We start from the raw sequence: 16,398 nt of genomic DNA, 5'->3' as shown, positions 1-16,398 counted from the left end.
GGTGGATGAGTGGATGGGTGGATGGGTAGACAGATGAATGGGTAGATGAACTGATGTGTAGATGGGTGGGTGGATCATGGATGAGTAGACGAGGATGAATGAGTGGGAGAGGTGAGTAAGTGGATGGGCAGATGGGTTGAATTGTGAATGAGAGGATGTGTTAGGGGATGAGTGGATGGATGGATGGTTGGTTGGTTGAGAGCATGAGTAGATGAATGAGTGGGTGGATTGATGGGCAGATAATGGATGAATGGATGGATGTGTAAGTAGATGAGTAGATGCGTGAATGAATGAGTGGATGGGTGGCTATGTGGATGAATGGATGAGTATATGGGTAGATGGTTAGTTGGGGAGGTAAGTAGATGGGTGAGTGGATAGATGGATAAATGAATGGCTGGGTAGACTAGTATACAGAGGGATGGTATCTCTACTTCCTATAGGTATTGCAACATCACAAATTTATTGCATCAAACAACACACTTCTCATCTACAGCTGTGGTAGTCAGAGCTCTGACTGGAGTCTCTAATCCATTGTCAGGAGTGTGCTCCTGTCTGGAGGCTGTAGGGAGAAGTCTGTTCCTCACTGACAGTCTTTGACGTCAGGGTTTTTCTTTCATCTTCAAAGCCAGCAATGCAGTTTCTGGCCACCATCACAGCTTTCCTTGTCTGACCCTAACTGCCTCCCTAGTCCACTTCCAAGGACTCCATGACAGGGCTCTGTAGACAGTGTACAGCAATGCTGTCTCTGGAGTAGCAGCCTCAAGCCCACCTGTAGCCTTGATTCCCCCTTGCCAGGTGTGCAACACACAGATATGGGCTTTGGGGATCAGGAAAGGGATGGATGGCTGGGTGAGCTTCATTCTGTTTAGTAAATGTCCCATTTGATTTCCACGGACACACATGGGTCTGTCACGTGAACACATTCACCCACTCAGATGTCTGAAGTTTTCCTCTTATTACATTAGTATGAGTTAAAAAATAATTTAAAAAATCCCTGTCTAAATTTTATCAGCTCAAAGGCTGCAAATCTTATTGTACAGGTATAGTTATACACACTGACCTGTGAAACCAGAGAGTGAGCTATGCAGAGTGAGCTACGGGCTTCTGAACTACAATGTGAGATCAATTAGGGCGATTAGGAAGGACACACCAGTTAAAAAGGGAGACCAAGAAGGAAACACAGGAGCCCCACTGCCAGGTGACCTTGCCATCCATCAGGGAGCGCCCCCACCTAGATTTGTGAAAAGGCATTGCACTGTGGAGCATTGATAGTGGGGGCTTAAGGACACTGCCAAGAGACATCCTCTTTGTGGGGGCAGGGGTCTGGAGGATGGGCAGCCGGTGAGGAATCCTTGCCAGTGACTTGCAGTATGAGCGTGGCATGTCTATGGAGAGCGTGGATAGCACCTCCCGCACCGGACCTGTCCATGTCCCATCGATCACTGCTCAGCTTGGCCTGGGGCCACAGCCACACCTCTGAGTGCTCCAGTGCACAGATGTGGCCAGAGACATCCTGAGCACTAGGGGAGGCCCGCAGGATAGCCCTGTCCCTCTGCGGCCCAGCTGGGAGGTAGCACTGACAAATGGGCTCTCCTCGCAAACAAACGATTACATTCATCATGTTGCTGGGAATAATGGCCCCACATTGCTGCTGACAGCGGGAGATACATGGAGGTTCGCTCCACCTGGGAGGTCCCCTCCCAACCACAGGGACAAAGCCCATTGTCTGCCTGTGGCTGTCTCCACTGGCCTGGGGCAGATGTGAGAGAAGATCTTGGTGGACAGTGTGGCCGGGCAGGTTCTGAGTTCTCTGCTCAGATCTGGTCTGTCTCGGAAGGACGGTGGAGGTGTGTATGTGGGGGGGGGGGGGCTGAGTAGTGGTCTGTTGAGCCATAGAATCCACAAGAGAAAAGAGAGAATTGTGAGTGGCCTGTCCAGGCCGGGCCCATGTCAGGTGCTTAATGGACTTTTTGTGCGTTGGACCCGAGGACCAGGACACGCTCATCAGTGGAGAGCATTGACGTGGATTCCAGAAGCATGGATCAGGGCCTTGGCGTGAGTGAGGCCAGGACCTCTGCCGAGGTGAGGCAGGGACAGACATCTCAGGCAGGTAGGGGCGAGGTCATATCACAGCGGGTCAGGCTGGATAATCTGGACAATGGAGGGGTGAGGACTGGCAGGAGGGGTGGTCCAGAAGTGACAGACTCCATTTCTCAGGACATGGAGAGGAAAGAGGAGCCGTGGGGCAGGAGAAGAGGAACAGTAGAGAGAGAGCCTCTCCCAGCTGCAGGAGAGCTGGCCACTTGGACCACACCTGGCGTGGAAGCCTTGCATGCGAAAAGACTGATTCCACTTCCGCAAGATATCCCACTAGGAACTTCTTCTCGTTAGCAAACACTGTTCCAATGAACCTCATTAGAAAATCAGCTTCTCTCTGTCTTTAAGCCCCTATGATTCAGCCTCATTGGCACCAAAGCCTGAAATATCTGGTGCTTTGGGGGGGATCTGTAACCCCTGGGCTAGGAAGAAGGCCGCGGAGGAGGGGGAGGGGAGCACGAGCAGCTGTTCCTACCCTGCTTGGTGCCTACCTCCAGGATGTCGATGATCACGTTCTCCTCGGCCTGCCTCGAGCTCCGCACATTCTCCAGCACCAGCGAGTAGCGCACTCCGCGCAGGTCTGACTGGTACAGGTTGTAGGTGTCCACCTGGTTCCACTCCTGTACGGCCACGAACACCTGCTGCTCATCCGTGCTGATTATCTGCAGGTCCTGGGGACCGAAATGCCGTCAGAGGTGGTAGCCTGGAGTGCAGGGGCCACTTCCCCGCTGCCCTGGAGACCTGCTGATTGAGGCTGGCATCCTGGTTAGTCATGCTTAGCTCTGTGGTCCTGGATAAGTGACATCACTTCTATGAACCTCAGTGTCACACCTCCAAGATGGGAGTGATGTTAGGACCCCTCACACCAGGTTAGGGGGTAGCCTGGGGGTGCTTCCTCTTCCCCATTCCAACTGGAAACTGTCCATCTCCTCACAATGAGGAAAGGCTCCCTCGAGTACCCCACATGATCAGAATGAGTGGCGGGTATAGGGTTAGGCTCCTGGGAGCCAAGCGGCCCTTCATTTGCCCAGCACGTGTTGGTGAAACATCTGCCTTTCAGATCTGGTGCCAGCCCTGCCTCTGCTCTGAGCTTGGGAAATGGAGAACCTGCCTTAGCAATCCAAGCATGACGCCCCACACAGCATTCAACAGACAAGCTCCACTTGCCTATCCTCCTCTGCGCCCAGACCTCAGCAGCATGGGACAAAAAGTGCTAGAAGAACAGCAGCCCAGGCAATGGCTCCAGGACTCAGTTTCCCCCTTGTGGGTCAGGCAGACCTCAACATCTGTTAACAACTGTACAATTCAGAAGAAAGAGAGCCGCATCGTGTGAAAGACAAAGCTGGGCCGACCCCGGTTCCTTGTTTCCCTGTTGTCTAGGCCTGTGTGAACTGCCCAGAGAAGCTGCAACCAGGGCAGCTGCAGCTGGGGAGGCTGTGCCTGGGGACTGAAACACTCCTCACAGCTGAACAGACGTCACTCCACGTCCTCCATATCTTTGCTCTCCACCTCTGAAACTCCCCAGCCTCTAACACAGGACAGCCAGGCTACACGAGCAGAGACAGACACAGGGTGTGGGGTGCCCTCACATGAAGACATAGCCCCATCTTCATGCCCTTCTGGGTGTGCTCACTTGGGGGAAGTGATTTTTATTTGTGTCCCTTTGATGACAGGCTCACTGGGCTCCTGAGGGCTGGCACTCAGCCCTTCCCCTCACCCACAGACTGTTCTCTATGCCATGTGTTCAGAAGGGCATTTTCTGAGCTGAGCGCACCCAGGGGGCTGAGATAGGAGAATCAGGAGGCTAGCTTGGACTACAAAGCATGAACTTTAAAAAATGCAGAGGTGGTGGAGTTTTTCAGAAGAGGGGTTCAGTATGTGAAGCACTTGTCATGTCCCTCACAGCTGGAGGACCTCACAGGTGCAGGATCTGAGCCCTGAGTCTACAGACATACACTTGACACACAGAAATGATGGACTAAGAGGTGTGTGACCCAGGAAGGAGTCCGCGGGGCCTGGTCCTATATGTGAGATTGGTCAGCACAGTGATGGAAGTCTGTGGGAATATGCTGGTTAACTGCCGCATGCCCACCTCCAGTCTCTGAGCTGTGGGCAGGAGGCGGGATGTGCCGCTTTTAGCCGGCCATCTCTCTGCCCTCCAAGGAGGTCGTGTCCATCAGTTTGGGCCGTGGTGGATAAACACATGCACCAGAACTGGGTGCAAAGTGGATCCTTTCTACAAGGCTTGGCTGGGGCAAAATATGGGGAGGGGGATGAGCACAGGGAGCCTGCACAGCGGCTGCAGTAATTCAGGTGACAGTCCTGATCCAGAGCCACTTACATACGCTGGTTAGACGTCCTGGACAAATGCTTCCTATAAGCTATGAAGCAGCATGGGGCCATCCACAGAGCCCCTCTAGAGAGACCTGGAATTAACACTTCAACATGTTTATGTTCAGGCCTTCTCCCAAGCATGATTCACGCACTCTCCACGTCTGGTTTATAGCTTGCTCCGAACACCGCGTGGGTGTCTCTTCCTCTGCCATGAATGTTATTTATGAACACCACTGCTAATGCCCACATGATACGCATTTGTGGCCCAGTCGTATTTCACTGAGTCCTGTCCCTGCTCCGGAGGACTGCAGCGGGTGTTTCCAAACCCGGACCTCTCCCTACCTCTTGGCTTGTTTCTGTCCCATAAAATTCTAAGAAGGGAGATTGCCATAGCAGAGGCAGGGACTGTCTCTAGAATGCCTGTTGAATGCTGTCAACCTGCTGCCGTGACTGTCAGATCTGTTCCTTCCACAGTGGGCTGCTTATGTCCCTTCCCATGGGCCCGGACTGAGAAGGGTCACACAAAAGCCTCAATGACTATGTGACAAATAGTTTGCACCTTCATAAACTTCTATTTACTTTCCTCACTCTTTTCATTTTTAAAGGAGCAGCTAAAAATATCCCTTAACTCCATTGTTAATAGAAGCACAAAACCTTCATGTGTTTATCTATGTTGGCACATGTGGCCTGAAGAGACCTGCAGAAGGGAAACACTAGTTGGTGAATATTTCTTTTTTTTTTTTTTTAAATACTTTTAATTTAAAAAATTGACACTAGCCTCATTATTGGGTGGGGTGAGCACATGGTGAGTGTATGGAGGTTAAAGGACAGTTTGTGGCATCCACTTCTTTCCTTCTGCCTGGGTATCAGGGATTGGACCCAGATCTCCAGCCGTGGTAGTAATTGCTTTACCTGCTGAGTCATCTCCCCAGCTTAAAAGGATATTAAGTTTGGTGAATATTTCTTATCACGGGGGATTAAGAGGCTTCAAGAAGACAGGTGCTCATCCCTCCTGCCTGCAAGAGAAGTCCAGTGGTGGCCAGGCTAGTGTAGAAGTCCTACAAAGTCACCAAGGGCAGGGTCTCCTTCTGGGCCATCATTCTACTGTCTCGTGACCTGGTGCTTGTCTTCAGGGCCCAGGACAGGGGTTGGAGTTCCACCATCACACTGAATGCAAGGCAGCAGGAACGGGGGAGAGGGTGAGAAGGCTGGACTTCCATAAGTCACACAAGGGAACTTCATTAACATCTCATTGGCTGACCGTGAACACGTGTAGCTGCAGAGGAAGATGGGAAATGCAGCCTTTTCCCTGGGGCGCCAAGCAGCGGCTAGACTATGAGTTTGTAATCTAAGACAAAGAGCGGGATGGATACTGAGAACTCCCCAAGATTTTCTCTGTATCGTCATCTTGAGGCAAGGAGATGGAAAATGGAGGAAGGCCTGGGCAAGAGGACGGAAGTGATGATGTCTGTGAGCCACATCACTCATATGTTTGTGCACAGGCTCACGTACAAATTAAAACTTGTAAGCTACAACTATAAACTATGTGTAAATTGTAATATACTATAAATATATAGAAAGGTTTTGAGCACATTTTAATAAGCATGATGGCAGAAATTTCTCATGGACCTTCATATGGAATCTCAGCAGAAAATTTTCATAGATTTTTTTTTGTTGCAGTTTTTATGTGTATGTGTGTCTGTGTGAATGTGCGTCATTTATGGAGACCAGAAGACGGAGGTTGTGAGATTCCCAACATAGGTGCTGGGAATCGAACTTTGGCCCTCTGCAAAAGCAGCAAGTGCTGTTAACTGCTGAGCCACCTCTCCAGCCACAGCATAGATTATTATGTGAAATTCACAAGGCACTTGCATGAGCTGGCACCTTCCTCCTATTTTTTCAGTGCTATGGTTACTCTGGCTCCCTGCCTTCTGGTTCTGGGGCTTCAGGTAAGAAATCTGCAGATTATCTAAGCAGGGAATCCCATCTATGACAAGTTGCATCTCTCATGCTTCCTTCCAGACTCCCTCTTCGCCTTTCTGCATCTCTTGATTAGAATGCATCTTTGCATGTGCCCTTGTCTTAGGACTGGCCAGCCATGGAGACAGTCACATCCATGCCTTTCATAATTCTGGGAGGTAGGGAGCCACTGTTCCTTAAATCAACCTTTCTGCCCCTGTTCTCTTGTCCTTACAGGATTCTCGCGGAGAATGTGTTGTTCTGATGACGGTGTCAAGAAGGCCACATACTTGGTTACTTCCTCTGTCTTTTTCTCAGGTTCTCTGATTTATCCTTTGTCTGCCCAAATCTGTTTTGGAGCCTGTTTCATGGGCTTCATTGCTATTACTTTTCTTATTTCTTTCTAATTACAGTTCCAGGGTTTCTATTCAGACACCTTAGCATTTCCTATCTCTTCGTGGACATTTCTTTTGTGCATAGTATCCTCCTGCTATTCTCTGAGCATTGTGAGACAATTCTATCAGTTCATCCGGCAGGTCAACCAGCTGACCTTTCTCAGGCATGATTTTTAGTTCTGAGCAGATCATGTTTTTCAGTTTCTCTGTGCGCTTTGTGATTTTTGATGACTGAAACCACAAAGTGTGTGTGTGTGTGTGTGCTGGACTTTTTAAAGGTCTTACTTTTCAGTTCATGCTGGCCTCAAGTTCATGATCCCCTGCCTCAGCCTCTTGATTGTTAGGATTATAGGCATGTCCCAACATGTCCACCTAAAGCTGGGTATTTGAATGTAAGACACACTCACTGCAAATTCAACAGTCTCTTTTCTACAGAGACAGTCTGGTTTTTTCCTCTGATCTCCAAAGGCTCTGTCTACACTGAGACCCAGACCAGCATGTGTGCTGCCTGGTGACTTTATGCCCCTCTCCATACATTCAGATATGCTGGCCCTTGAAAGTCTACCTCCCAAAGAGAAAAAGAGGCAAAGAAAAGGGAGGCAGATGGACTCTGGCCCTGCTTCAGCTGATGGTGGCTATCGACATCAGAACATCGGCCTCAGTGTCTGGAGAGAAAGGCCCATAGCGTCCACCTGGCCACACAGGCTATTGACTAGCTGCTTCAGGAGAGTGGACACATTTACCTACTGTGAGGTGAGGGCAGACATGGATTTTGCTCCTAGGTTGAAGGCTTAACCTGTCAAAACTGACCTTGCTATACCCTCTGACACCTAGATGCTGGAGGCATTGGAACATAGCACAGAGACTCAGAATAGTCATGAGCCTACATTCTGCAGCTGGGTGTTCCCAAAGCAGGAGGGAAGGAGGGAGCTCTTGGAACCTGGACTGGGCCATCCTTCTCGGCCTCACTCGCTCCTCTATTATGCGTGATATGCATTTTGTTTTACTTTAAATAAATTCATTACAAATACAAGATGGTTTTTTTTTCAAGTAAATTTGCATTCACTTCACCCCCATGAATGCTTTTTATGTAATTTGTGGTTCTGTAGATTCTACTCGTGAGCATTTTTTCTCTGCTAGGGAGCGTCGAGGCTTTTAAAACAGACATTACAAGTCAACACCGCAAATGGAGGATGCTGGCTCTTCCTAACAGCTGCCCACCTTTCAGAGAGTTCGGGAATGGGTAGGTCAAAATGGTAGAATGGCATCTTTTGCCGTAACCTTAAACATGGAATAGGGGAGGCAAGGTACACCATAGAACCAGACCACACTGTGCTGTGCATGATCTGACTCCATGGGGGTGGGATTCTGATAGAAGTCGAATAAGATGCTGAAGGTCTGTGTGTTCAGTCCATTTCCTGAAAATATTAGCAGTGAACCCCCACAGTGTAGGGGGTGCATTTATAGGTACATCCACATGTCTGAGCAGACTCCTCAGCTCGAGGCCCTGCAGCCAGTCTGTTACTGCGGTGATCATGTTTCCACCTAGAAAAACCCACCAGACACACTGTCACTCTAAGCAGGAGGCTGGGGAGCCCGTCTCCTGAGTTAGCCAGAAAGTCAATTTGGCCTGTGATGGGGATGGGGCAGGACAGGGTGGGAATGGGGGAAGGGATTCTCAAGTCGGTGATGCCCTTATGCTGCGCCAGCCACTCTCATTTTCTTGACATTATTCAGGCCTCTTAAAAAAGAAAAAAAAATGAAGAGAGAAGAGATATCATATTGGGCGGAAGTTGGAAGGAGATGTAAATTCACCATAAAATCTGACTAGGAAAATTTGGTTAGTGGGTCTGTGGGTTGCTGATGAGACGCTCTTCTGTGCTCTGCCGTGCTGGGTGAGTGCAGGGCTCAAGACTCAGGTAGAGGGTTCAGGTGCTGGGAGGTCCCAGAGAGCCATACTCAAGGTCATAAAAACCATGACTCTGGCCATAGTCTTGTTGTTAGAGCCCCCCCCCCCCCGGTGCTGTCTTCTCCACACAAGGACCAGGGCGCACATCCCTAAAGCTATGCTGTGACCCCAGCAGACCTAGCAAAGCCCCTCACCACCAGGACACCTGCCTTTGCTGGAACAGAACCATTAGCACTGAACTTGCTTACTCAGCCAGTAATGCAGCTCGTTTAGTGAGCTCGTTAATTTCCTCCCATCTTCTCTATTTTTGAAAAAATGTTGAAGAAAGACCTAATAGGCTTTTTCCTTTGGTTCAGAAGAGTCTGAAGTACTTGAGTCAAATGAGAAAGATAAACAACTTCTGGTCCTAGAGGCCGCGATCTCCCTGCCTTTCCACACTGCCCTTGACTCCACTTTCTGCCCCAGGTCCTTTGCATATGCTCTGCCTTCTCCTCTAACCACTTTTTTCTTGCTCTTCCCAAAGCTGTTTTATTCCTAAATTTCTCATTCAGATTTTATGTGCCCAGAGGACAGAGCTGCTGTATCTGAGGCTCAGTTAGCTGAAACAGTGGATGGGCAGGCAGGGGCTGAGGAAGTGTGGCCACATCCATTCTTAGTTTCTGTCCCTCTTGACCTTGGGACCCCAAACCCCAGTGTATAAGGCCTCAGAGTCTTTGCATCTGACACAGGGTGGGTAGGGGCCACCTCACCTTGGGCAGGGCATACTTGGGTAGCTTCATCAGGACAAAGTTGCTGCGGCGATAGGAGACATAGTATTTGGTTCTGTTTGTTGATGTCGCCTAGGGGAGAAACACAGAGTCAAGGGACAGAACCTCCAGTGGAGCCCCACTCTCAGATGGAAAGCAGACCACTCAGCCAGTGGCCATGCCCATGAGTGTTCCTCTTCTGCAATGATGACAAAACGTCACCAGACAAGACCTCACTTGTGAAGGAAGGGACATCACAATCTGGAGGTGTCTAGGCCTCTGTAGAACTGTTATGACCTGGACACACAGAGGTCCTGGGGACTTGGAGGAAGGGTCTCTGTGGCAGGAAGGTTTGAAACCCTTCCCCACAGCAGCAGCTACCCACTGAGGTGGGGGGACAGCCCTCTGGGACTGCTCCATGGGGTTCTCTGAGAGCACCATCCCGTTTCCACAGAAACTGAGCTCCGAAAGCTGGTGTCACCTCAGCAAGCCCTGAGCCTTTCTCAGAGCTCGAATCTGAAGCAGTCTGCCTGCACACCAGCTTCGCACCAGACAGCCACATGCACATCCTGGGACTCGGTGAGACAGAAGACCTCCAACAGGTAAGGGATGCAACGCCTGACAGAGTGTACCAAAGAAGTTGATGGGCTCATTCCCAGAGCCTGTCTGGTAGATAAGCTGAGGGCCAGAAGCAGAGCCAGGCTGTACCTGTTCTCACTCCCTGGGGAGGCCACTGGGTACTTTGGTAGAGGATTAGCATACAAGGGTATGGCCACCTCCAGTCCTGCTGGGAACTGATTGTGAAGGCAGCAGAACCTTCCGTGAAGCATAGTAGGAAAGAACTTTATCTCCAAGTCCTTCCTTTCTACCTGCAGGTACTGGGGACTGGGTAATGCACAGAGGTTTTGAAACGCAGAGCCTTACCTTTGCCTGGTGAGTGGATTAGGGACAGGCACAGCACATTGCACTGTCCTGAGTGCAAAAATTGGGGCATGTTAGTAGCCCACACAGCCCCTTTCATGCCATTCCTTCCTCCCAGGGTGACCACACTGTGGTGAGACTCAGACAGGCTAGGGCCAGTTAGGAGCTGGGAAGGCTGGAGTGTCAGTGTCACCTGTGGGCCCAGCATGGCTGCTTATCTGTGTGGGTGCTTTGATGTCTGGGGAGGGACCATCAGCCCATGACATGGAGCATCAAGCAGAGTCTCAGAGGAGGTCTGATGGCTCATTTGGAGCCAAGCAGTGTCAACTTTGCACCTGACACCTGTGTGGTCTGGTAAGAATCCCTCCATAACCATCTTCCTCTGTCATCTTCCATCACCTTCACAGAGCGTAGCTTCAGAATTGTGGAACCAACAGCATCCCAGCCCAGTCTCAGCCCTGTGACCTCTCCTGCTCCAGGTAAATCCAGAAAGAGATGCCGTACTTAGGCACCATGGGTCCCCCGCCTATTCCTTATGGGGTAACCTTGCATTTACTCTACCCAGCCTGGTGAGGCTCTGGGCGTGCCCCAAGTATAGCTTGCCAGAGAGGTCCTGAGTCCTGCTGATTCCCAAGTTAGTGCCATTCTACCAGGGCAGACCAAAGATGTGACGTGAGACAAGAGACATGCCAGATGCCAGCTGTCCCTGTTGGAAGGTGATGGTATGTCACCGGGTCTGATGCGAGCCAAGCAGGGAGAAGCAGTGGGTCCCCGGTGGACTACCTTAGTCCCAGCAGGAGAATGCCCAGAGAAGAGGTGGGTTGTGTCTAGTCCGAGGTGCGATGCTTGATAGGACTACTGTGTTTTCTGGGGTTCGGTTTCCTCTCAAGCAACAGAAACCAGCACAGAGCAGAAGAGGGAACCAGTGACTACCCAAACAGACAGGTCCCAGAACCCACAGGGACAAATGCAGAACATGGACCACTTGGCAGACATGACCACTGGTGATACAGTTAGGGTCAGTAGGCCCAGGGCCTCCTGCCAGGCGGGAAGATGATGGCCCATGCTGAGGGAGGAGTGCCATGGAGACTGGTCAGGGAAGGAGTATGGGAACCTGTCCTCTGGTGACAGAACACTGGGCAGGAGTTTTCTTACAAGAAGCTCTGAGCTTGTCTCACACGGTTCCAGGGGGCAGAGCGGGAACCAGCCCAGCCGTGGGAGCCAAAGAAATGGTCTATCTCTGTAGATAAACTTGGAGATGGTGATGGCCAGTCTTGGCTGTTAACTTGATGGGATTTAGGATCACCGTGGAAACCAACCCCAAGGCTTGGCTATGAAAGGTTATTGGGGCTGACTGAGATGAGAAAGCCACCCTATATGTAGGCAGTGTCTTTCCACGGACTGGCCGAGGACGGAGCAAGGAGAAGGTGAGCTAGCACCAGCATCCTCTCTCTGCTCTCTGACTGTGTGCAACCCAGCAGCTGCCTGGGGCTCCTGCGCTATACCTCCCTGGCCATGTGCACTGTCTCCCCGGAACTGTGAAGCAGAAGAAACGCTTCATCCTTAGGGTGGTCTCGTCAGCACTTTGCTGAGCACAGAAATAAACAATAAAGATGGTCTGTGCTGGATAAGGTGGTCAAGAAGCCTTCCAGGCTGCATTCACTAACATGTTCCAACTGGCCCGAGATATATATTAGGGGGTACTGCAGCGGAGTCTTGGTCATGGAGGAGTAGAGCACCCAGGATAAGACCCAAAGCGTGAGAGGCACCAAGAGAAATATGTATACTTGGATTTGTGGGCCCCAGATGGTGGCAAGAGGCCTGGTGAGCAGCAGAGGGAGGAGTCAGGAACAATCTTGAGCCAAGATCCTAACAAGCCTGGGGGCCTTTGTTAGATGCTGCAGCCCCAGTACAGGCACAAAGGCACTGAGCCCTGCTAAGTGGCCTTAGGGAGTAAAGTGCTGTTTTATTGCCTCTTCTGACGGCAAAGGCTCCTGCTCTGTCACCTCCCGGCACTGGGAGCACTCACCTTCAGAAAGATGTATTCATCCTGCACAGTCAGGGAGCCACGGTCGATGGGGCCAGCGAAGGGTGCTGTGGGGGGCTGAGCGGAGCAGTTGTGGATCAGGCAGGTGAAATACCGACAACCTGCAGGAGACAAGAGCAGCCAGGACATGCAGACCCCACTGAGGGCAGCGGAGACGTGGGAGCAGTGAGGCCTCCTGGGCTCCTGCTGCTTTGTAATGCCAGCACCTTGACTTGGTCTGGAGCTTCACACTTTAAAGGGCCTCACCTGCCTGGATGTCTGTCTGCCCAGCGGGGCCAGGGGCCACTCAAAATCTCTTTAGCTCCCAGGGAGGGAGTGCGGGCGTGTCAGAGAGCAATTTCCACAGGAAGGGGCAATCAAACAGTTCAGGAACCTCAGTAGGCCCCACGGCCACGTCCCACCCTCTCACAGACCTGGGAGAAATAGGTGGTTCTCGGCCTTCTTTCCCCTAAAGCTCCTATCTGCCCTCACAAGCTCAGGTACAGCACTTGAGTTCTGTGAGGAAGTTGCTGTCTCAGAAAAACCTGAGAGGTGTTTCTGGGGCCAGTGGAAACAGACACACTGAGGACATTCTGCTCATGTGAGCCCTGGATTGTTCCTTCATGCTCACTCACATATTCATCCATCTGTCCGTCCATCTGTCCATCCATGCATGCTCTATCCATCCATCCATCCATCCATCCATCCCTGCCTGCCTGCCAGCCTGCATGTATGCATGCATGCATGCATCCATCCATCCATCCATCCATCCATCCATCCGTCTCTCCATTGGTCTGTTGGCAGGTGGTCTATAGAATTAACCAGACTAGCTTTATTATAAAATATTCAGCTTTAATAAGGGTAAGAAAAGGGGGACTTACAAAGCCAGAGTTCCGTGAAGCACAGGAAAAACAAAGAAGAAGCGAGAAGCACATCCGCAAGATTTATATGTAAATATTAGCCCAAGGGGAACATGCCCTACCAACAAGGTGATTGGCTGGGCTTCCCCTACAGTCGGTCCATCCGTCCGTCCGTCCATCCATCCATCCATCCATCCATCTATCCATCTGTCCATATCTCACTTTTCAGTCATTCATCTGCTTACTCACTCTTCACTTGTATATTCATCCATCCATCCATGCATCCATCCATGCTTTTATTTGTCCATCCATCCATCTGTCCATCCATGCATCCATCCATCCATGCATCTATCCATCTATCCATCCATCCACCCATCCATTCATTTGACCATCTGTCCTTCTGTCCGTCTGTCCATCCATCCATATACTCTCACTCTTCAGTCATTCGTCTGCTCACTCACTCTTCACTCACATATTCATCCATCCATCCATCCATCCATCCATCCATCCATCCATCCATGCATTTATCCATCCGTCCATCCATGCACCCACTCATCCATCCATCCATCCATGCATCCATCCATGCATCCATCCATCCATCTATTCATCCATCCATAGACTCTTACTTACTCTTCAGACATTCATCCTCTCACTGACTCATTCATTAACTTACTCTCCCTCTCATTCATGCGCTATTCATGAGGAAACCGCCTGGAGGAAGGTTCTAAGCAGTGAGTGACTGTCATGGAGGACTGGCTCTTGGGAGCAGTGACAACTGCTGCTCTGGAGAGAGGAAGATAAATGGATGAGGCCCCTACTCGATGGCGAGGGCCGTGAGCATCATTCTGCCCATCCCACAGGCAGAATGCCTACACAAGGGTGTACTCAGAGTGTCTGGCTTCATTCCACATCTATGCTGGAGACACTGAGGAGAGTCAGTCGGCACTCAGCCTCAAGGAGCTCTCAGGCCAGGAGAATGCATAGGAAAGCTGGGTGTTAGCGTGTTGTGGGGTCCTGAGAAGTGTCTGGCAGAAAGGTGGTCTGGGGGTGATGAGAAAATCCCTGTGATGGATAAAGGGGGGCAGGCAGTCCTGGCCAGCTAACAGGAGTGTGGTGAGCTTGGAGCAGGGTCCTCTGGAAGGCCTGGCTTGCTAGCGAATAATGGAGACACCGGTTAGGAGCTTGGACCTTGGGACTCTGGATGAAATTTTGAATGGTCAGGCTCTGAAGACAGCTCCAGCAGGGCTCTAGGCAGGGTGGATGTGAGGTCTTCAGGAGCTGGTGAGGGTCCCACTCATGTGCTGGGTTAATCCAGGGGCTCTTGATGCAGAGTTCAGGCTCTGCACACAGGCTGTTTTCTCTAGGATGGAGGCTACATGAAGAACTGAACAGCCCCAATCCAGGACTCAGCTAATCTTTCCCCCTGGGACACAGCACCTCCTGGCCCTCAGCCAGGCCTGTTGCCACGAGGAGCATGTGGGAGTCACCTCTGTAAAGCTCTGTCTGAGCTGTGTGTCCTAAGACCTGCCATCCCAACGGCTTCCTCTCTGAGCTTTGTTCCCTGCTTACCAAAACAGTAGCTGCAGTAACATGTGGTCCCACCCTTGGAGGTACGGAGCCCCGACTGATAACTTGTAAGTGGCACATGTCATCATCTGGCAGCAGCTGCCTGCACAGAGGACTAACCTGTGTGGCCCCAGTGTTTGCCACTACACATGTGTCAACCCTTCCTTCTTTACAGGCAGGAGGAGCAAATTTAACTACCCAGGACCCGCAGGGCTCTCCCTGGTTGGTGCCTGGGAACTGCATAGGACCTCTGCCGCCTTCACAACACAAGAGACTAACATGCATACATAAGTGGGTGGACTGCTCAGTGTGAGGGCTGTAAGAGACAGGAAGCTACAGGCTGGGTCACCCCAGCCCTGCCTGTGGGAGGGGAGCAACAGAGACCCTGAGCCAACTCAGTTCTCAGCCAGGCTGGGTGGGGCCATGCAGTTAGGAAACACTCAATGCTCGGGAGCCAGAACAAATTGCCCTTTTAATAGACTTTCCACAGAGCAGGGCTCCTCCGCTTCAGTTCATCCCCAGCGGGAAAGAAGCGTGCTTCTCATAATGACACATCAGAAAATAGTGAGATCGGTCCACAGGGCTGCCCACGGAGAATGCGCCAGTGAACAAGGGCCAGGCTGAGCAGTGCCCTTGGACATGGACGCTCAGGGACACCTGCGAGTGCCCACCTCCCACTTACCTCCACTGAGGTCCTGTGCTTCCATGTGGACCAGATTGGGGTCAGCGTCCACCCCAGACACAGCCCTGGAAAAGAATTGGCCAAGGGTAACATCAGAAAAAGGGTGGCTAAAGCCCTTCTCTTGGGGTTCCACTGACCATATGTCCTCCCTTGGTCTAAGAAGACACAGCCCTCCCCACTAGACGTAGAAGCTCCAACAGGAGCCTGGATGAAACTGGATAAAGCTTGGTGAAGCTGGCACCTGCTTGTTCAAGGAACTCTTTGTAAGATTCACCTCCTCCCCCAGGGTCTCCCCGCAAACTGAGGCACAGGCTGGGACCTCTGGCCTAAATCTGCACAGAGGAAAACTTAGGGGTACATAGAGACATGCCACGGTCACAGAACCCTAACAGGTTCACTGGGATTCCAACTAGGACCCAGATCTGAGCGGCTGCCTCTTCTTTACCTGCCCATCACATGGGATTCTGGGAAAAACCCCTTCCATGTTTATCCCAACCCCTCAGTGTTGGCAGAAATGCTATGAGAACAGTGTTCCTTCATAACACCCCTGCTAACCCACACCAGACTCCCCTAAGTCATGGTTGAGTCTTGCATCTCACAGGCCGGAGACTGTGTGACTTACCCAAGACACTGGCTAGGGTGGCCCGAGGCTCACACCAGGTCTGTCTGACCCAGAAGTCATGATCCTCTCAGAGCCCATGTGTCCCTACTCCTAAGGTCTATGTCCTAGGACACCATTGAAAAGCCTGTGCTAATCCTGAGAAAGGCAGCCACAGGACATCCAGAGAAGTCCCACAGCACCTCCAGGAGCCAGTGGAACCCCCGACTCTGGCAGCCCCGTCCCAGGCCTTGGGGACAGAGATCAATAAGACATGAGGACTAAGGGGTCAGGAAGCTCAGGCT

At 51.3% G+C, this 16,398-nt stretch overlaps 1 protein-coding gene across 2 annotated transcripts in view; it reads right to left on the bottom strand.

The window, feature by feature from the left end:
* Positions 1-16,398, bottom strand: part of Sorcs2 (sortilin related VPS10 domain containing receptor 2) — a 373,938-nt gene that overhangs the window by 36,593 nt on the left and 320,947 nt on the right. For both annotated transcript variants that reach the window (XM_050141233.1, XM_050141234.1), the window contains exons 6-9: positions 15,496-15,560; positions 12,391-12,509; positions 9,444-9,533; positions 2,589-2,768 (exon numbers count right to left, since the gene is read on the bottom strand). In XM_050141233.1, the coding sequence (XP_049997190.1) occupies positions 2,589-2,768; positions 9,444-9,533; positions 12,391-12,509; positions 15,496-15,560 (454 nt within the window). The remainder of the gene's footprint in view (positions 1-2,588; positions 2,769-9,443; positions 9,534-12,390; positions 12,510-15,495; positions 15,561-16,398) is intronic.

Source organism: Alexandromys fortis, unplaced genomic scaffold (genome assembly GCF_014885135.2).
Source record: "Alexandromys fortis isolate MF-2015 unplaced genomic scaffold, M_Fortis_MF-2015_v1.1 scaffold_7, whole genome shotgun sequence".
Lineage (NCBI taxonomy): Eukaryota > Metazoa > Chordata > Mammalia > Rodentia > Cricetidae > Alexandromys > Alexandromys fortis.
Note: the sequence above shows the minus strand (reverse complement) of the source record. Positions and strands in the feature narration are given on the sequence as shown.